Source organism: Emydura macquarii, unplaced genomic scaffold, assembly GCF_026122565.2.
Source record: "Emydura macquarii macquarii isolate MOO-44397 ecotype Brisbane River unplaced genomic scaffold, CSIRO-AGI_Emac_v2 contig_1483, whole genome shotgun sequence".
In the NCBI taxonomy this organism is placed as follows: Eukaryota; Metazoa; Chordata; order Testudines; family Chelidae; genus Emydura; species Emydura macquarii.
The window spans coordinates 3062991-3084762 of record NW_027131620.1 but is presented as its reverse complement, the minus strand read 5'-3'; the positions used below and the strand labels follow the sequence as shown (position 1 = coordinate 3084762).

Here is a 21772-nt window from a genome sequence, read left to right as displayed (position 1 = left end):
CTTTCTGATTTATTTCGCCCTTTATTGCCAGCAAAAACAAGTCAGTGCTGGAGAGAGAGCAGGTGTAATTGTTTGCAATTGATGCCCATGGGCTTCTATCCCTAGGGAAGATTTTCTTGGGTCTGTTTAAATAAACAAATCCCTCAGATGAAAAGGAAACCACTCCAGCATGCTCGGCTTCACCAGTTTGTCTCAATTTCTCACCTGCTTCTCTAGGCACTTTCTTCTAGCCGTAATTGTCAACTTCACTGGTAAAGCAGTAAAAGCAGCAGCACATGCTCAGTGCAGGCTCAGCTGCAGTGATGGCCAGGCTATGCTGACAGAGGTAGAGCCCTCACACATGCTCTGGTGAATTTTTAGGGAGTCACTTGGACTAAACTACACCTTTTGTACACCCCAAAAGCGGAGTCCAGGACACACAATTGTGTCCACTCATGATACTCATCCATCACTGAAAGGCTTTCTTGGGCATATGAATAGGCAAATGAATATTTGTGACCTCTCCCAGGCATTATGAAATGGCGCAGTATTGTGAAAGCCTTGTAGACTCTTCTTTTCTGATAGATGAGTGCATTTGGTGTGGTGGGGCGACGATTAGACACCGGTGTGTCTCATTCTGGGGTGCACAAGTGGAAACCACATGGCATTAGGTAGTCCTGAAAAATCCCAGAGGTTTCTCCTCGCTAGGTGGATGTGGGCATCACACGGCTTTGTATGGCCCTGGTGGGTCCCCAGGATCTCTTCTGGACTGTTTTAGTGGACACCCTATAGCACTGGCATATATTTAATGTTATTTAATATTAATGTTGCAGTAGCACACAGAGGCCCCAATCAAATGTATCCCTATTTGTCCTGTCTGTGCACCTCCTAGGTATCTCTTCAGTTCCTTTAAACATTTCTTTAATGAACTGAGTGTACAAGGCATGTTCTAGAGATTCCTGCTACATCTAGCAGGACTTCAGTTTTACAAGCCTTGAGAGTACAATGAAAGGACTAGTCTTTTTAAGCCACCATATCCAAACAGGGATTCCAAATCATTTGAAAATATTTGTTAATTCTCAATCTGTAAACCAGGTCTCCATTGATGGCACATTGCAGAGCTTCTGAAATCCCTCAGATATTTCTAAGGATCCTTCTCCAGGGTATCTAAGTGCTAGTACAGATTTGATGAATGTATTGTTTTAATGAAGTGAACAGACTCCTTCTGGGTAGGAAAAGTGGGGACTCAGTGGTATCATGTTGCCCTGGGGGAACTTCTGTGAACTCTCCTTCTGAGGAGTAAATATGGGAATGGTGTAGCATTGGAGTAGGCAGTGGTCTTTGGGCTAGGTCCTTTTGGAGATATGGAACAAGACACACAGAGGATTCGTTTTCCTGCTCTGCATAGACTGGAAAACCCCTGATTAATAAACCAAGCTGTATTCCATGAAGTTGAGAAATCCTTTTCTGATTACTGACTCTAGTGTGGAATGCGCACTCCTCCCTACTCACCTTCCTAGATATGGGAGAGGTAGGTGAGTTTGTTTGAAATTACTGACAGATAGATGGAAGGGCAAAGAAGGAAGGCTCTAGAAAAAGAAAAAGTTTTTGGACTTACCTGCTCTACACTTACTGTATGCAGAACCCAAAATGCTCTGTAAACACCAGGTGTGCAGAGCCCCAGCCAGCATGTTCACAAGTGTCCAACCCACCTCTTTCTTCTCAGACACAGGAAACAACTGTGGACCATACAGATGTGAACTGGGTCTAAGGGCTGTTGAGTCTAACTCTTGGATGAAACTCAAGAGATCCAGTTAGTCTAAAAAGATGTCATTGGAATTTGGTGAAGCTCAGCAAGCCTCCAACAGCTTGTCTCCCAGTTCTACTGAAGTCCATTGAAAACTCCATACCTTTCTGAGTTCTTCCCTTTGAACTTCTTCCTCCATTTATGATATCATGCCTCATTCTTTTAGGTGCATGGCAAGATTTCCATAAAGAATCTCTTCCAAGGCAGGATTAAATTAAGGGGCACATCTCCAGCTAGATCTGGGAGTGCAATAGAGCTAAAAAGCAGCCAGCTCTTATGTGCCTCCCCTGGTGCACTGCAGCATTTCCTAGTGGGGGAACAGCTCTTTAATGTCTATTATCAGCTGGTGTACTTCAGAGCAGTCCCCTGTACACCTTAAATAGTAATATGGCCTCCATTACCATAGTATCTGAGCATCTGACAATCTTTAATGTCCTTATCCTGACTACAACCCTGTGTGGTCAGTCAGTGCAATCATCCCCATTGTATAGATAGGGAACCAGGATCCAGAGAGACTAAGTGACTTGCTCAAGGTCATACAGGGAGTCCGTGCTAGAGCAGGGACATGAACCAAGGTCTCCCAAGTTTCAGGCCAGCAACCTAACTGCTGGAACATCCTTCCTCTCTCGGCTCCTGGATGGCTCCCCATCTCAGCTAAAGCTGAGAATCGAGTCCTAAATAGGTTCCAGATCCACCAAAACTTTGGGCCACCTGCCCCACTTGGATACCTTCATTTTCCTTTCTCAAGCTCCCTATCCCCAGGTAGCCTCTTTCTCTCTTCACCTCCCAGATCCCCTTCGCTAAGTAGATTCGTAATTTTCTATTGACTCAGCTGCTGCATCCAACCCACTCAGTCCACCAGACTTGGGCCTCAAAGTTCCTGTCCTTCTCCTTCCATGGCCTCACTGAGCGATAGGCACAAACTAATTTTTTATTGGGAGGGCTTAGGTGTTGCTGCGTTGGCGCCTGAGTTCGGCTGCCATCTCTCTCCTGTCACTCAAAACAAAGAGAGCCAATTCAGATGGCCCAAACTACTCTCTCCTACCCTGAGTCCAGACTGTCCCTCACTAGAATACCTCTCTTGCCTTTAATCTAAATGGCATTGTACTACTTGATCTCTCAAGGGGTGTCTTCAAGCAACTACTCTGGGCTCTGTGAAGCCACAGAAAGGAATTGTCTGAGTCCCACTTTTGGCACTGGAACCAAAAGGGAGATAACTAATATTCTGATCCATGCTGCACCCTCTCTATCCCCTGCATCCGTAGAAATAAAAATGGAGAGGAAGGCCAAGGTAAGCGAATGCATGGGGCCCTGCATTTTGTGGCCACATAGGCCCAAGTTCTTGCTTGTGGCCCCCCCAACCTCTGTCTCTGTTCCTCATATGCTTTTTCTTTCTGTCTCTCTCTCCTCCACTGTCTCTCACCAGCTCCCCTGACAGTTCTGTTTTGCATTATGTCTCTGTTGGGGGATGGGTAATTTTCCTCTCTCTTTTCTGCTTCCTGATCATGGTTAGTATGCATGAGTCTTTAGCTTGCCTCCTTGGTGGCACTCTTCAGACTTTCCCCAGAAATAGGCTCCTGCCAGGCAGATGCAATCGCAGAAGTATATGCCTGTTACCATATGAAATCTGTGTTTCCAATGCATTGTATAAATGACTTCCTTTGCATAGACTTTCTTCTGCCTGATAGGCACATCCCTGCATTAGGGGTGATGCAGAGTTGCATTGCCATGGGGATCTCAACCCCTCCTAGACCTCACAGGTATGCAGGGGGAACATATTTGGTGTACTATCCCTTAGAACAATGCAGCATACTCCAGTCTCTTCTCTATGCCGAGCCAGTTTTACTGGCTGGTGCGGAAGTGGGCAGGGCTATGATACAAGGAAAGTTGTTGCTAGGAGGAACTGCAATGCTGCCGGAAGCCTGGGCAGCAATCAGAAGTTGAGGAAAGCCTTTTTGTTCCTTCCCCTCCTTGCAGAGGTCTGGCCCCATTGTGACCCATCCGGGCTTAGGGTAGCCACCTGAAAATGCCAAGGGCAGGGCAGGCTGCCAAAGGAGAGCAGATTCTCCCAGGACTGGTGGGTGACACTGAAGTCAGACTTCCCAACCAGCCACAAACAGTGCTTCTGATCCTCCACACTGGTTATTAAGAACCCAAAATAAAAATATACACAGTCCCCTTTACTGCATTTCAGTCTCTGGCTCCCAATTGGCCACTAGGTCCAGTAAAGAGATCACTTATTTAAAACTCTATGCTCTTTACCAAAAAGGTTTCTCCTGACCCCAAAGGGTCAGCCACAGTACCAGATCAATATACGTTTATATCTTACCCAAAATACGACACTGTCAGCCAATCCTTTAGTAAATAAAACTAAAGGTTTATTATAAAAAGAAAGTAACAAAATATAAGAGAAATGTTAAAAGATTAAAGCAATCAGACACATACAATTGATTTGAAAGTCCATATATATCACGTTTCTAGTAGAATTGTGGAGTTTGCAGGCTTGTATAGTCCCTCTGGTATACATCCAGTACCTGGATGGGTCTCAGTCCTTTGTTTCACAGTTTCAGTTCAGTTGTAGATGAGTTGATCCAGAGGTAGGCTGAAGACAAAATGGATATGGTGCAGCTGCCTTTTATGTCCTTTGGCCTTTGCCATGCTGCTTGTGGAAATTTACAGGAATACGATGGAGTCCAGTCACATGAGTGAGTCCTGGTGACTCATCAGGTATATCCCTGACTTCTCCCCCTGGGCCCATTGTACCTGTTACATTCCTTAATGGGCCATTAAGCAGGATAGTGCTGCAGCCACCCTGTCTGGGGTGTCGCCCAGAAACACAGCACAATATGAAATACAGATAAAAACATATCCATACCTTCCATTACATACATAACCCATGAATATAAACATTATCATCTTACTTAGCACATTATAGCCTTTCTAACGGTACCTGACATGGCATCTCTCACATGAATTATTATGATTCTGACATATTGATGTTAAAAAATATAATAAATGCTCCCCCGCAATCCAGCCAGTGTGACACCCATATCAGTAAAACCAGCTCTACAAAAATGTAATTGGCGATCTTCTAAATAGTCAAACACAGGAGTGCTGGGAAAAGTCTTGTCTTTATGACTTGGCCACAGTCTGCTGAACAGTTACAAAAGGTCATATGGCAGGGTTCAGTACCTTCTGACTTCAGTGGTGACTGTTACGTCTTCCTTTTTCTTTTTGGAAGTCAAACACAAATAAAACAAAACTTCGTGCTATCTAAAAATAACACATTACTCATGCACAGCCAAGTAATAAAACACAAATAGAGATGTCAGGATAGGCAACCCAAAATCCCTGCAGGTCAGCGGCTCTTATTGGACACCTGTCATAACTACCTTGAACCTCAATGATTTTTTAATTACGTGATCATTTCTTGTTCTCAGAACAGTTTCTTTTCAGGACTGGATTAAGACGACATAGGCACTGCAGGCCTTCTTGGGCTCATGATCTTAATAAAGCTTAGCAAGTTGTGTTGCAGTGTTCTAATAACACTAAAGATGGATCCCTTGCATTCTCCAGGACTTTTATTGGCTATTTTTACTGGTTTTTCTGCTACCTATTTGGCTGTGCATAATGAGGGTTTGGTGTGATGTACTTGAATTATACATGAAAGACAATGGCTTAAATAAGATACTCATGAGCTGTGGATTACTTCATTTGAAATCTCAAAGTGAGCAAACTGCAATTTACCAGGTGTTGTTGCATTGCTGTTACTTGTTTTGTGCAAGAGCTCAGTTTAGAACAAGAGGTAGTAGTAGTCCATTAATACAGATAATCTTTCCTGTTTAATTCAAATAGATCTGTGCCAGCCTTAGTCTATGAGCTGATCAGGAATCTCAAGTTTGTTTCAGTGATTCTTTTGCATTCTGTTTTCTGTATATACTGCAGATTTCACAATGCGTTGGCCCAGAGCTGCAGGTGTGCCAGACGTATGCTTGGTGCACCTGAGGAGGGGGAAACAAAGGTGGTTTTAAACCAATTGTGTGCTGCCCTGATTATGCGTGTGGCTGAGGAAGCCTTGAGGCTGTGCTGGCTGTACACAAATTATAGATTTCCCTATGCAAGGGGAATCCTCAGCCGCCTATTAAGGCTGCTTTCTAGCACAGGTACCACAGATGTAATACAAAGGAGCTAGATTGTCAGCTGAAGATCTGGCCATTATCTTCTATGACAGTATTCAAACTTGTACAGAAAAGGAGATCTCGGGCTCTAACTTTCTTAAACTTCTCAATGCCCAGATTGGCATTGGCATTATGTTTAACATTGATTCCATTATTTGTGGTATTGTGACATGATGTCCCAGTATTGATTTTAAAATCAACTTTTTGATTTCCAGGGTCATTGTCAAATTGTTGTAGCGCCTTGCTTTGTAAATGTCTTGAGAGACCTAACAACGAACTCCGTTTCTGCATCATCATCATCAAAGCGTTGTCCTTGGCTTTATGTGCATGAATGTATTTTTGCATTCTGGATTTCCTTACATTGTGTGCTGAAAGCAGCACATTTCTGCAGAATGATTGCTTTCTTGCATTCATGACACTGCACTCTTTGTGCTGGGCACCTTTGTGTCAAATAAATCTGGAGTCAGATCTTCAGGTGGTGTAAACCAATGCAGTTCCATGGGCTTAAATGGAGTTATGTCAGTTTACACAATCTGAGCAGCTAGTTCCTGTTCTCTGCAGGGTTTTTACCCTGGTTTATTCTGTGTTTATTAATTGGTCTGCATTTTTAACTGGAAGCACTTTTGTTCTTTCATGTTTGTTAACACTCTCTTTGGGAAGCACCCTTTTCACTAACCTGCTGGTGAATATCCACTGTTCTTTGCAAAGTCAAGTCAATTTCTTGTATTAACCTTGCTTTGACCTTGTTATAATTTATACCATAAATATCCAGTCTCTATTTTGTCCATTTATTAACTGCCTGAATTCACATGACTTAGCTTTATTACTTAGGCCTATAACATTTATTTATTATTATTATTTGTGCCTTTGTCGCCTCTTGGCTGAACTACAGCAATGCAATATATCTAGGCATGAAGCCTTCAGAGCTTATGCAACTTCAGCTGGTATAGAATGCTGCAGCATGTCTCCTTGGCACGGCTGGCTACTGCGAGCGCATCACACCTATCCTTCATGCCCTGTGCTGGCTTCCCACAGAATATCAAATTAAGTTCAATGTCTTGGTCCTTATCTTCAAAGCATTCAACGTCCTGGGTCCAGAGTACCTACAAGAGCCTAAAGGATGAAGACCCTGAGTGACAATTACTCTGCTCTAATACTATGGAACGCTGTACAGAAGGGTAACGCCCAGTGTGCAGGAGACAGAGCTTACTTGGTTGCTGGCCCAAGACTGTGGAATGAATTCCCTCAGGAACTAAGGACTATCACGAACTCACCCTCTTCTGCTTTAAGTGCAAGGAGCATTTTTTTGACCTGCCTTCTCTGACATAAACATACAGCAACATGTATGTGTGTATATAAATTCCAAAACCAAACACTCCCTTCCCCTGCACACACTTCAGCCCTTGGGGAGAGGAAAAGAGAACAAACACATGGCAGATGTTAATTATATTGCTGAATGCACTTAAAACTCTCAGATACTATGGTGAGCAGAGCAGTAGAAGAACCTATATATTTAATTGAGTAGTAAATTGAAGGGAAACAAACCCATGTGGCGGCAACATGATTTACCCAAGCTCACACAGTTAATGACAGAGCTAGGAATAGAACCATGGTCTTCTGAGTCCTAGTCCAGTATACTTATTCACGGTCACATGCTACCGCTACTATTTCCTTTAGACGTACCAAAGGCTTTGGTATAGGACAATCACTGTTTGGGTTAATCCCAGTTATGTATTTGTTGTGAATCTTCCCAGAGTCTCTGTTTACTATTTTAAAATGGGGCAGGGACTGGCTAGAGTAGGATCCTCGGGCTGACTTTGTGAGAGAAATATTTTAAAACGTGTGATCTAATATTGTTGTATCTAATATTAATGGCACAGAGCAGGTGTGAGTACACAATACATTCTAGCGTACACTAGGGGGCGCTCTGGGGTGAGTCGGTTGAGGGAAAGCAAGGTGGTGGCGCTTCTGACCTTCTTAGCAGCTCTGTTTGAATGAGACTGTAGTTAACTCCAGGTTTACTTCACTCAGAATACAATAGAGAGTCATTTTGTTCATGCAACATGCACAGTGCACACGCAGGTTTGCACAAGGGTTGTGCCAGTCACGTCATGAGATATGAATGAAGCAGAGTCAGAGCAGAATTTATTTGCCTATATCCACAGGAGCTCAGAGACCAACGGCACACTTTTTGTGGTGAGATTGTGGCTTTCATAGGCTGTGGAGGCATTGCTCTGTGAAGGCAATGGACGACAAAGATGCCCTACACTTGGTGTGATCAGGCTCTTCAGTTTGTGTTGCATTTTTTGTGCCTTTCACATTGTGTTTGTTCACGTACTGAATAATTTGAAAAACTCAGCCATTCACAAGGGATCACCCCAGTCATATGTGTGAAGCAAAAACATTCTGCTGCTTAGTGATGAAATATATAGCCAGGCTTACTGAACTTCTTGCATAGTCTTGTATTGCAGCTATCTGTCTAAAGGAAAAGTAAAATATTGGCTATTTCTGCCTTGGAAGGGCATCTACAAACTACTGTTTGTAATAACGTCTTCCATTTTAATCAGAGTAAGACCCCATGGTGCACCTCCATGACATTTCCAATCTCACCAAAGTGAGGCTCTTGCATGAGGTCCCAAAAGAACTGCCATTTGCCTGTGTGCGTTTTCTGCTCTGTGTCAGTTATTGGCTTTCTGGTCCTTAAATCTATAAAGGCGTTTAAAGTGAAGGGTTGGAAGCTATCCAGCCTTAATTTATACACATACATAATATTAAGGCTAACTCAGCTGACTTTGTTGTTCCTTCAAAACATAATGGAAGCAGGAAAATGCAAATGGGTGACTAATTGGAGAGCTCCACCTGCTTATACTCAGCTATTTTTAAAATGTGTAAAAATGTGCTCTTGTAATCACACAATGCTATTTTAAATAACAAGGCTGTTATACAGTACCCTGACCAGCAGACTGTCAAATGTGGGGAATGGGCGTGTCCACGGAAATATGCATGTGTCCATTATACCCACAAAACCCCACATTTATGTGCACAAAGGGGAGATTTGTACATGCAAATAAGTAGGTGCACAATTTCCTGCCCAATCTGCATGCAGCTATATCAAAATGTGAGGTGTATTATATAAACCTCATTATGCTAGCATTTGGAAATGTTGGCCTTTCAGTCCCCTGGATGTTGTAAGCAGGTTCTTCCTGAAGTAGCTGTGAATTAGAAATATTCCTGTTCCAAGAGGCCTTTGCTTTTTATGGACATGGTATCCTAAGTGATGGCTGAGAGGACAGTTTTCCTTCCCTTTGTTTGCTGAATTGTAAATTCTTCCCCAGCTGATTAATGGAGATGTATCAGGATGTCATGTATACCAGTGGTTTTCAGCCTATGGTCTGTGGACCCCTGGGGGTCTGCAGACTATGTCTAAGGATTCCAAAGAGGTCCACATCTCCATTTGGAATTTTTTAGGGGTCCGCAAATGAAAAAAGGTTGAAAATCACTAATGTATACATATAGCAAAAAGCCTGACACCGAATAGTGAAACTACTTTTATGAAGGGATTCACTCCAAATATTTGATCATGCAGTGGAGACCATTTGAGTGAGTCCCAGACTGCTGGATTACCCATTTGTTTTTTAGGACTGAGAGCTACAGATTCCTAGCTACCTTGTTCATTCCCTTGGCTGCAAAATCAGTTTATGAGGACTGTTCATCTGAATTGAGTTTGTGTGTTTGTGAGTGCGTGAGAGAGAAATTTGAGACTCCAGCCAACATCTAGTACGGGTCATGGGGGAGATCAAGTCCCAGCACCTATAAGGGAACAACAATTATTACAATCCAAAATGTGCTAGGCCCTCTCCAAACACAATAGAAGGCCTGATCCTTTCCCTCAAGTGCTTACATTCCTAAAAACGAGGTCGAGAGAAGAAAGATAGGGAAAGGGGGACAACAAACAAGTCTGGGGGCCAAGGGGTGACTGGCCGTAGAATCATAGAAGGGACCACAAGGATCATCTAGTCTAACCCCCTGCCAAGATGCAGGATTTGTTGTATCGAAACATCCAAGACAAGTGTCTATCTAGCCTCCTTTTGAAAACCTCCAGTGAAGAAGCTTCCATAGTCTCCTGAGGCCGTCTGCTCCATTGTCCTACTGTTCTTATAGTGAGGAAGTTTTTCCTGAGATTTAGTATAAATCTGCTGTGCTGTAGTTTGAACCCACTGCCTCTTGTTTTGCCCTCTATGGCAAAGAAGCAACTTTCCTCCATCTTTTTTATGGCAGCCTTTTAAGTATTGGAAGACGTCTATCATCCACACTAGGGGCTGAACTTGATTTACTGGTTTTGGTAGAAACTCACAGCCCTAACCAGAACAGTTAAATCCCTACAAACACCATGTATAGACCAACCGTACAAGAGGGAAAAGGGAACAGAAAGTGGCGTGGAAGAGATCAGAGAACTGTTCAGTAAAATGCACAAACAAAGCTTTTATCCCAGTTCTGAGCCCAGTAAGTGTCTGGTTTGTACCAATAAGGAAGTTGGTTTGAATATGTCTGGGTTGTGTACAGGAGAGATTCCCATGCCGTTGCTTTCTGGCTCAGCCATGTAGAAAGACAGCTCTGTAACACCTGTTTAAACAGCTGTTGGTGTAAATGTAGATGGTAACACCGTTTTGGATGCATGTAATTGGTGAAAAAAGTGTTACTATGGGTAAGAGGACGTGGAGCAGACCGCAGCCCTGAAGCAGCCTCATTCATCCCTCTCCATCTTTCAGAAATCACTCTAATTCTGTGTGCGCCAGGGACTCCTCGGCATAGGGCATGACCTAGCTTGCCTGGATGGTACAGTTCCATATGCACACCTGGTGTTTGCACAACTAACACACGTGTGAATGTTCATGCACACGCTGTACACAGACACTCTTCAGAAATCTTGGGGTCCGATCTCCAGGTTTAGATGGGTTGTGCTTGCTGCAGAGAATGGGGGGAGCCACCTATTTGTTCTCCGGACCTGAAGCTGACTGGGGGCTGAGTCAGCCCTGGGTTAACCTAAAGCATCTTGAGCTTTGGACGTGCCAGCTTGTGTCCCCCTCAGCCCACCCCACAATGTGAGTGGGAGGAGGGACAGTAAGTGGCATAAAACCCTAACCCCACATCAGAGGAATCCCCAGCTGCCCTATTGGTGCAGCTCTCCATCTTCTGTGCACTTCCAGAATAACACAAAGGGGGTGGCACCAGGGACCATGATCTGGCTATCTGTGTGTGATGCCTCTGCTAACCTAACTGTTCTGCTCTCCGTTGGCTGCTTCCTAGGTCTGTGTGGGAGCTGCTGGAGTGCAATGGAGAGGCAATCTGTCAGAAAATGACACAGCGCTTTGTGAAATTTCCCCATCTCCTGGCACGATGACTAAACCCTTCTGGGGAGCAAAGGCCCGTGCTGCCTCTTCCCCTCTTGCCAGTATTCTGCAGTGCCTGCTTGGTGTCATTGGTAACCAGCAGGCCACTGCATGAGTCTTGTTTTAAAATCCCAGCCAGAGGTGTGTCTGTAACAGTCCAGGCTTGCTGCTGTTTCAGGTATCAGGCAGGCAGGCAGGCAGCCGTGTGTACAGTCACTTAACTGGGATTCTGGGCTCCTTAAAAAGGAATTTAAACAACAGCCCAGTTTTAAACCTCGGGTGTTTCTAACCCCATTGAAAGGCTGGGGAAGGGTTGCCTGTGTGAGTCACTGCTCAGTGCTTCCAGCACTCAGACTCCTTTCCACCTCCACCATGTGCCACATGGCAAGAAGGGGGCTCTGGGCGACCCCACTCCTGGCAGTCCCGGATTTTACACTGAGGCCATGCTAGATTTCAAAGACAAGCTAAACCGTTCGACAGTCTCGTTTGGATGTGGCGTACTTCTGTTCTCTTAAGCTCCCCTCTCTCTGCCCTACTAACAAGCAATCAGCATGTGGTGCCCTTACCCAGCTGAGGTCTTTTCACCTCCGGGCTGTCAGAACTCTCTCAAAGCAATTGTTCCAGCCTCTGGGACTAGTCGTTGGGAGGCCAGGGATGGCCAGTTTGGGGAAGGAAAGCTCCCAATGGAATGGGTGCAGCTGGTGAACTCTGCACCAGGGCTGCTGAAAGGGAGAGGCTGTATCTTGCAAGAGTCTGAAGGGAGACCAGGAAACTGGCTCTGTGAAGGCAGAGTAGAGCTCAGATAACCAACACAAGGCCAGTTAAAGGTTTGTTTGGATCTCTGTGCATTCATCTCATCAAGGGATGAAGTTCTGGTGTGCTCTGCTGGTCAGGACTTGAGGGCTGAAGTCAGGACTCCTTTGTTCTATTCATGGCTCTGGGGTGGGAGTGTGGCATAGTGGTTAGAGAAGAGGACTGGGGGGGGGGTCTTCCGTAGTTCTGTTCCTACCTCTGTGTGACCTTGGGCAAGAGACACAGCGGCCATGTCTCCATTTCGAACTTCTGTAGAATGGGGATAGTCCTACACAACTCCCAACGGGGGGCTCAGTTACTGTTGAAAAGGGCTTTGAGAGCCTGAGGTAGAAGGTTGTCAAGAGGAGCAGAGTATTGTTACGGCAGCCTGTAAGTCAGCGAGTGGACTTTGAACAGCCCCACGAGGTCACCAGTGACTATTTGTGACTTATCTGTGCCGGAGACAGTCCCAGCTTCTGCCCTCCTGGGCTGAGCCTGTCCAGGCTTGCCCCCTTTTAGGGTTCAGTTCAAAGCTGTGGGCTGTAGGGAAACGAACTCGATTGTGCCAGTGTGCACGCATTCCAGTCCCTGTCGCATTCAGAGAGCGAGCGGCCCTAGCAGCGGGGTGGTGCTGAATGGACAGCTCCACCTTCCCATCCCGGCTGTCCCACGACTAAGCTCAACGCGTAGATTTGAGTAACTAAACACGGCTACACTAGGAGCCAGGGTGTGATTCCCAGCCCACGTGCACATACTCGGGGGAGCGCGATGACAATTAGTGCAAGTACAAATGGTAGCGTAGCCGCGATAACGTGGATAGGCTCAGCCACACCGAGAACATAACCATGGGGTGCAAGCAGGCTTTTACTCGGCACAGCTAACCCGTGCTGCCACTGCTCGAGCAACCACCACCACACTGCTAGGTATACTATTGCTAGTCCTCATCACGCTAGTACAAGTATGTGTAAGCAAGCTGGGAATCACACCCCTGGCTCATAGGATAGATAGGGCCTCAGACCATGTTGATTTGGGACCCAAAGAACAATGAGAAAATGCCTCTAAGAACAGAGGGGTTTTCACCACTTCCCCATTATAAGCCTATTGTTTTCTCCACGCGACCTTGCTGCAAGAAATTATTCCAGCAGAAGAGCTTGACTAGTACTTTGTTTAGTAGCAAGAGACAAACCACAGGTCAGAGCTCCTCTGATTTTTTCCTCTGCGGCTTCCCCCCATGCACACACTTGCAGAGCCTTTCAAAGCCAAGAGCTTCCTGCCCTCCTCCCCTGACCTGTGCGTCTGGATTCTGTTAATTGCATCTGATAGCTGGCGCCGGGATGGAGCTGCAGAGTCTCAAGTGCCTGGAGATGTTCACACACCGCTTTCCCAGCTCATTAGGCTGCTGGCAGCAGCTTGGCTTACCGATGTCCTTTTGTCCTCTTGCTCCTTTTCATTTTAATTGACAGAAAGGGATGGCCAGTTTGCAGAAGGGAAAGCAGGGAAGGAAAGCTCCAAATGGGATGGGTACAGCTGGTGGACACTAGGCCAGGGCTGCTGAATGAGAGAGGCTGTATCTTGCAAGAGTCTGAAGGCAAACCAGGAAACTGGCTCTGTGGAGACAGAGGAAAGCTCAGATAACCAAACAAAAGGCAATGAGAGTTACCAGCCAGTGGAATCAGTGCACCATGCTCCAGGACTCTCTCTTTAATTCCTGTCTATCGCACCCAGCACCTGAGGGAGATGTCAAAGTAAAGGCCTCATGGTCTGGTTTGTTTCTGATGCAGTGATAAGTTCTTTTACCATAGCCCAGTGGGTGCTCCATTTGAGTTCATTGTCAGTGCGTGGGTAAAATAGCCGCACCATGGCAGTACTGTGATACTGTCTGGCTGCTAAGACAGCATGCCCCAGCATGGTTTGAAACCTACCTTTAACAAAACACTCAAACCTGTATGTCCAAATTACACCATGGCACCCGCCGGCAAAAGTCCACAGGTCTCTGTGTCCTGGCCAGATCCCTGAAATCACAAGAAACTGAACCGCCATTCCTAATCCTTGCTCAGTCTGCCAGAAGGAGGAGAGGTAGACTGTCTCCAAAAAAGAGAGATGGGAAAGGCCAAAGATCTAACAGTACCTGAAGTCATAAGAGACTGATACACTTGATCCTCATGGAAGATCCTTGCTCAATCTGCCAGAAGAAAGGAGAAAAGATCCCTGCTAAAGTGCTCAAGGGGAAATTTCTTCCCAGTCCTAGTTTTGGGAGGAACATGCTAACTCTGCACTTAGAGCAACAAGAACCACTCCTCACCAAGGTACTATGCCTGCATCTTCAGGGGACAGAGAATCCCAAACGTCCATGGAGAAAGGTCCAGATAATGCATTACCTCTGCTCTCCCCAGTTACAGAGAGCCCAGATCGACCAAAAGGACAAAGTGTAGCTGGAAAGGACAAGCTTCCCTTGCTGGAAAGGGCAAACTGAAATAAGAACTTACCTCCTATGTATAATTTTTCTTTCAGGCACATGCTGTCTTTCTCATGGTGTCACCTGCTAGCCATGTGCTGTTACGGTTGCACAGCCTGTAGGAAATGGAGCAGCTCCTCAGCTCAGTGGTTCTGAGCTGTGGTCTGCAGATTACTAGTGCTCCATGAAGCACGCTTGGGTGGTCCACAAAGCTGCCTCTGTATAATGAACAGAGCTTTAGAATTGCCAAAAGCTTTTTTGATTAACTAAATTAAAACAATCGGGACCTGCCCTTCTCTGCAGCTGGCATCGCTGCAGCAAGTTGATCTTTTCTGGAGTAAATTTAAGCACCGTCAGCTTTGTGTTTGGTATTAGAACTGGACGGGGGATGCAAACTGTAAAATTTCAAGAGAAATTGGAGCAGTGGGGGCAGAGCTGCGGCTAATAAAGTCCTGCAGCCAGGGAAAGGCAATAAAACAACACAGGTACAAAAGAACCGCATAGCACTGAGGTGAGAGTATGTTCTTCTTATGTCCTTGGTCCTGTCCTATACCTGTAACCTTTCCAAACACTAGCTGCCAAAGAGAAGGTGGGGGATCAGGCTGGGAAGAGAGGTGTCCATGAAGGGACATGGTAAACAACATGACGGCATTGGAAAATGAGGGTCTTAGCTCTGCAGCGCCTCTAAAACCCCATCCAGACCAATCTCCTATAATGATCTTCTTCCATAAACCTCTTCGTAGCCCACAAAGTTACATAGCTGACTCAGCAGAGTGAAGGGGCTGAGCATTTCTGTAGGAGATGCCCTCGCACTTGCTACTTTGTAGAGGCTTGAAGAGTACATCAACAGCAGCGTTCCCCCGTTAGCCAGCGTTGGAACCCTGCAGAGAGCAGCCGGTTAATTGCTACAGATGCACTGAGGTCGTTGTGTGTACCCTACATACAAGCGAGGTGGGAGTAGCCCACTGCCAGAAGAGACTAAAGGTTGGGGCACCCTGGTCCTGATGGCAGGACCCTAGCAACAGCCACCGCGTGGGAGAAGCTTTGGGCTGGGGTGTGTATAATTCTCATTTTTGTTAATAAAATCACACCCCAGAAGGCAGTGACTTTTTGACTCCCAATGAGTGTGTTCTTTGTCTAGAGCTTAGCAGGGCCTCCATCAGTCAACAGGTTCTTCCCACCACGCCCCAGCTGATTTGACCATTGTTTTAGCAGCACTGCCTAGTGGTCAGGGGCGGGGACTATGGGTCCAGATTCCAGGGCTGTACTCTTAACTCTGCCACTGACTTGCTGTCAAACACCTGGCAAGTGCTATCTTTCGGTTTCCCCAGCTGTCAAATGGAGCTAATACTTCCTCATCTGGCTTGGGTGTTAATTAACGCTAATTGGAGGAAAAGGCATGTATAAGTGCTAAGTACTCTTGGTTATGTTTTGCATTGCTCATTCCAAGAGCGCATCTCTGTAAAGGGGAGGAATGGGTGGAACTCAGGAAATGTGGGTGTGTGTGGCACTGGGAAAGCAAACTCTCTCTGCAGACTGGGCATGTTTTGTTCTTATTGGGGCAGCAGCTTAGTGCCACTGAGCAGTGCTGATGAGTGACGCCCAGCGCTCCCCAGCAGCAGCCGTGGGGCTGAGCCTGAAAGGGTCGTGCAGCCCAACCTCCCTCTCAGACAGGGGTGAGGAGGGAGAAACAGGATGTTTTACCATCCTTGCAGACCAATAGCGACCCTCCCTGGGGTGGGACCCGGATGATGACAGGATCCACTTAAATCCTGTCTAATCAGCTGAGATAAAGGAAAGGCAACAGAGGTGCTGCCGCACTGGAAAGTTAAAGGTGCAGGGATCTCCCCTCTGTGCCTGCCGCACTCCTAGGCTCTTGGCTTCACAGCGTGCTGAATCAGCGTTCTGTTTTTGTTAAAGAATTCCTTTCTCCTGGGAATGTCATGTGACAGGTGGACCTGCCGCAAAGATGGAGAGGAGCAGGGTGGGGGTTCGGTGGACCACATTTACCCTGCAAAACTTAGGGTCTTTGACAACCCTGCTTATCCCAGCTAGAAAGACAGATGCACATTAGCATCCCTTGGTGCTGTGAGTTTTGTCCTCAACATTACCCAGTTAACCCATGGCAACCCCCTTTATGTCATCAAATTACCACCTCGGCAACCCTTAGCATCAGTCAGTCTCCGTCGCCCTGAGTCCAGCGCTCTGTCCCTGGCCTATAGCTTCAGGATACAGCAAGAACCAGGTTTGTGTCCAGTTGTACGCACCCTGCCTGCTACATTTAAAAGCCATTTACTGCATCATGGGTGCAATTCTCAGCAGCAATTCTTTCCTCAGACCTGACCCAAATTTACCTTGGTTCCCCACAAACCTGGTTTCATCTCTTCTTTTTGTGTGTGTGTGTAAATTATTGATATCAGAAATGCAGGATCATAAAATGGAGGGGACCCTCTCTGTAGTCCACAGGGATTTGCCCCACCTAAGGGTCAGGAACCATTTATAGGTACTGTTTCGGCAGGGCTTTTTAAATGTCATTCTTAATCACTGAGTTAGGAACTGTTTAGGGGGAGGTATCTGGACAGCCTTCAGCGCCTAGTTATTTAAAAGTGCTGAAATTCACCAGCTCCCAACCTGCCTTTTTTGTAATTGGGGGGACGATTCCCCCTGGGTGATTCACATCTGCCGAGATGGTGAAAGCCCTTTAAGGCATCTCCACATGGATCTTACTGTACCACCAGTGGATGTGGCAGACACTTGTACTGGTATCCCTGGGGAGCTTTCAGCTGCATCTGAAATTTGGATATTTGGAAAAGCCTTCAGAGAATCCAGTAGTCACAAATGGCTCTTTGTGTATCCCCCTGAGAAAGACATGAATTTGCCAGTGGTCCTCTCCACTCATTGCTATTTCTTTCTTTTCAGCCTACAAGGAGAAAATGAAGGAGCTGTCCTTGCTCTCACTGATCTGTTCCTGTTTCCACACTCAGCCGCACCCCAATACCATCTACCAGTATGGAGGTAAATGACACATGCACAGAATAGCTTGTAGATCCCATCTGCAGGCAGCTTCTGTAAACCTGGAAAGACTTCTATCCATTTGGCTGGGTTCCTGACCAGGGAGACAGACCATTTCCACATCCTGACCCAAGTTGTCTATATTACTGGAGCCATGGTATTTTGGTCCACTTCCTTAGAATAGTTTACTAACATGTGACCCACCTTTACCCACAGAGAAGCTGCATGACTGTTACCAAAGAGCACTGTAATATATCCCCGGATATGATTCTAGATGTTAGCAGGATGGCCTTTCTGTGGCTGCCATCAGCTATGTTGTACTTATTCTATGGCTGTAAGATTAATTGCATTAGCTAGTGAGAATTTGAAGCCAATCATTAATTTCTGGTAAAAGGGACAATGACACTGTATGGCCTAGAAGTAGGAGCATCATTGTCAAATGTTATGGTGCAGAGCAACAGTAGGCAGTGATGGTCAGAAAGTAAAGGGGATTCGGGGATTCAGCTAAACCTGCAGGGGGAGTTTTGGGAGGCATAATGGAATTACCCATGTTGGAATTTGGCCAGGACACCAGAATTTAACTTCCCTGCTTTTACAAAAAGAACCATGAGGCCTTTGGTGACCACGGGTGCAGATTTGGTCACCCAGTCTCAAAAAAGGTATATTAGAATTGGAAAAGATTCAGAAAAGGGCAACTGAAATTATTAGGGATATGGAAAAGCTTCCATATGAGGAGAGAGATAAAAGACTGGAACTTTTCAGCTTGGAAAAAACGACTAAGGGGGGCATGATAGAGGTCTATCAAATCATGACTGGTGTGAAGAAAGTAAGTAAAGAAGTGTTATTTACTCCTTCTCATAACACAAAAACTAGGGGTCACCAAATGAAATTAATAGATAGCAGGTTTAAAACAAACAAAAGGAAGTATTTCTTCACACAACACACAGTTAACCTGTGGAACTCCTTGCCAGAGGATGTTATGAAGGCCAAGACTATAACAGGGTTCAAAAAAGAACTAGGTAAGTTCATGGAGGATAGGTCCATCAATGGCTATTAGCCAGGATAGGCCGGGATTGCTGTTTGCCAGAGGCTGAGAATGGCTGATGGGATGGATCACTTGATGATTACCTGTGTTTTCATTCCCTCTGAAGCACCTGGCATTGGCCACTGTCGGAAGACAGGATACTGGGCTGGATGGACCATTGGTCTGACCCAGGATGGCCATTCTTATGTTTTTATGTAATACCTTGGTCTTACATTCTATCTGAAAGACCCAGCAGCAGTGTCTTTCTGCCTGTTCAGGGGCTTTTCACAGGAACTGCATAAAGAAGAGCGTTGTGTTTGGAGTAACAGTACTGGAGATTCAGAGGTGAGGTAGACACATGTTACTGGGTTTAATAAGAGCTTAACTGAGCTACGGATGGGAAGTGATCCAAAATCGGATGAAGTCAATGGGACTGGGCCCATAGTGGAAAGAGGACTCTCTGAACGTCCACAGTACACCTCTCAGAACCGCTCCAGCGGAGTCACAAGTGACAATACACCGCATTTAGAAGCATATCATCACAGCCAGGTCTCACTGGGTGATCATAGATTCAGGGCATGACTTAGCAGCTTCTGAAAGGTGCCTTTATCAAATTAGCTCTTTCATGAGTGTCCCATAGTCCCTAAAGTGCTTCTGTTCTTTTCTCATAGACATGGAGGTGAAGCAGCTGGACAAAAGGGCATCTGGCCAAAGCTTTGAAGTGATCCTGAAGTCCCCTTCGGACTTGTCCCCTGAGAGCCCAGTCCTCTCTTCTCCCCCTAAGAAGAAGGACCTGTCCCTGGAGGAGCTGCAGAAGAGGCTGGAGGCTGCAGAGGAGAGGAGGAAGGTAACAGGATATTCCAGGGAAATGCTAACTTTCATGACCAAATCATGTCTTAACCACGCCCTCCAAGTGATCCCATTTCATAGTGTGGGGTAGAAAAAATGATACAGTGCTGAGGGTGAACACTGCCAGTGATTTTATGTAGGAGCCACATCTTGTGATGGGAAACAGTGCTGTGTTTTACACTCCTATTCAACCACAAGTTGTTGGGTTCGAGGTAGGAATCACTGGATGAAATGTACTGGCTTGTGTTATGCAGGAGGTTAGACTGGATGATCTCACTGATCCCTTCTGGCCTTAAAATCTATGCAATCTTGTGGTCCTCTGTGTTAGTTTTTCATAGTATATTATATGAGTGATCTTATGTTGCTGCAGAATGAAGATCTGTATCGCTCGCCATCTCCCTAGGAGACATAACAATAAGCCACACATCCAAGTAAAGTTGGAATCAGTGCCTTTTGTAGCATGTCATTGCTTTTTTAACAGCTAGCAATGCTATTTTTGCACTTCATTTATGAGCATAATTTAAAGTCTTAATGGAGAAAAATATTAGAAAATTAGAGAAACTATAATGAGAGGCAAACTACAATGCTACAAAGCCTTATGGGTAAGAGCAGGAGAAGATGAGGCAGTTTCATGTACGGGACAGATTTCCAGAGGGGCCTCTACATAGCTAGCAAATTGCACCAACAATTTTGCTCACACAGCAAGGATAGAATTTTGGATGTTTAACATCTACCCGCCTGAAATGCAGGTGCAAAATTAGAAGTTTCAAAATCTGGCCCATGTGAACTAGAAAGGATTTGTGGGATGGGGGGAACATGATCACAGTGTCTAAATACCATCTAATGAATGGAGCGGGCTAGTCACATGCGCACATGCTGGTTGGACAAGAAGCAATGGGCATATGGGTTAGATAAGTTTAGAGTAAATATCGAGTGCAAATCCTGTAACAGTTACAGCAGCTCGGCTTTGGACAGACTCCCCAGGGAGCTGGTCGTGACACCTCCAGGGAGACGTTCATATCAGTTCAGGGAAGTATCCCTGAAGCAAGGGAGATGAGGAGGCCCTGTCTCTCACACACACGCCCACCCTGGTCTATTGGCTTCCCACAGACCCAGGAGGCCCAAGTGCTGAAGCAGCTGGCGGAGAAACGGGAGCACGAGCGGGAGGTGCTGCACAAGGCCCTGGAAGAGAACAATAACTTCAGCCGGCTGGCTGAGGAGAAGCTCAACTACAAGATGGGGCAGAGCAAGGAGAATCGTGAAGCTCACCTCGCTGCCCTGAAGGAGCGACTGCGGGAGAAGGCAAGTGCTAGATTCCCATGTCCAAGCACCTGTAGAGAGTGGGCAGGGGCAGGATGCCCGCCTATAAAATAGTGACTGCTGGTGCCAAAGCCTTGGCATACCGCCCGTCGCCTGGCCTGTTCACCTTGAATGGAGCTGGGATGTTCACTGCCAGAGCAGAACTCTGGATACAACCTGCGTCTCCTCTCCCACCATTTTCCTAGGTTAGCTTGTGCACCTCTCCCACCCCAAAGTGTCCAGCATGAGCACTGCCCACCCCTTCCACCTGGAGCCCCCGCGCACCAGTTTTCTTCTTCCCCCTCTCTCTTGCTGCCAGGTACCATCTTGGTTTGGTTTTCGGAGGGGGTGGGACTCTATACTTGGCTGTGGAAAAGTGACCACTGTGGTCTGGGCTCTTTCTTGCCACATCTGAGCTCTCCAGTTGCTCAGGATGCCATGAGGTGGAGGAGACGTGCACCTGAGATCAGTGCAGCAGGCTCACGCTCCCTCATCTCCAGGCTAATGGCAGGGAATGTCGCCTTAGCTTCTGCCGGCCCTTGCCCGGGAACCCAAAGGCAGCAGTGACCTCAGGCCTTTTCTGCCGCATGGTGGTGTGATAGCTGCTCATCTCCGGAGCCAGAGGCTGCAACCTCTTCTGGTCTCCAGGGGGGCAGGGACATTGTTTGCATGGGCCTCCTTTCATGAGATGGCTGCAGCAGGCTCTGAAGACTGGTACTGAAGACCCATTCACAGACATTTATGCACAGGAGTGGGCTAAACTTACCCCAGGTGTAACTCTAGTGGCATCTGCGGAATTACACCAGCTATGAAATAGTTCTAGTGCATTTAGTTGGTGGTGCCAGGCACCCGAGGAAGAGGAGACGAACGGTTGGACGCACAAAACAGAAGCTGTTGAAATGTAGATGAAACTAAGGGGAGATGGGAAGCAATCTGAGGTTTATCCAACACAGCCTGCAGATGCTGTAACCCTTTCCATGTCTTTGC

General features: G+C 46.2%; 1 protein-coding gene across 1 annotated transcript in view; it reads left to right on the top strand.

The window, feature by feature from the left end:
* STMN3 (stathmin 3) overlaps positions 1-21772 on the top strand; it is a 30576-nt gene that overhangs the window by 1979 nt on the left and 6825 nt on the right. Inside the window, exons 2-4 of the mRNA XM_067554025.1 lie at positions 17521-17616; positions 19309-19484; positions 20597-20788. Of these exons, the coding sequence (XP_067410126.1) occupies positions 17521-17616; positions 19309-19484; positions 20597-20788 (464 nt within the window). The remainder of the gene's footprint in view (positions 1-17520; positions 17617-19308; positions 19485-20596; positions 20789-21772) is intronic.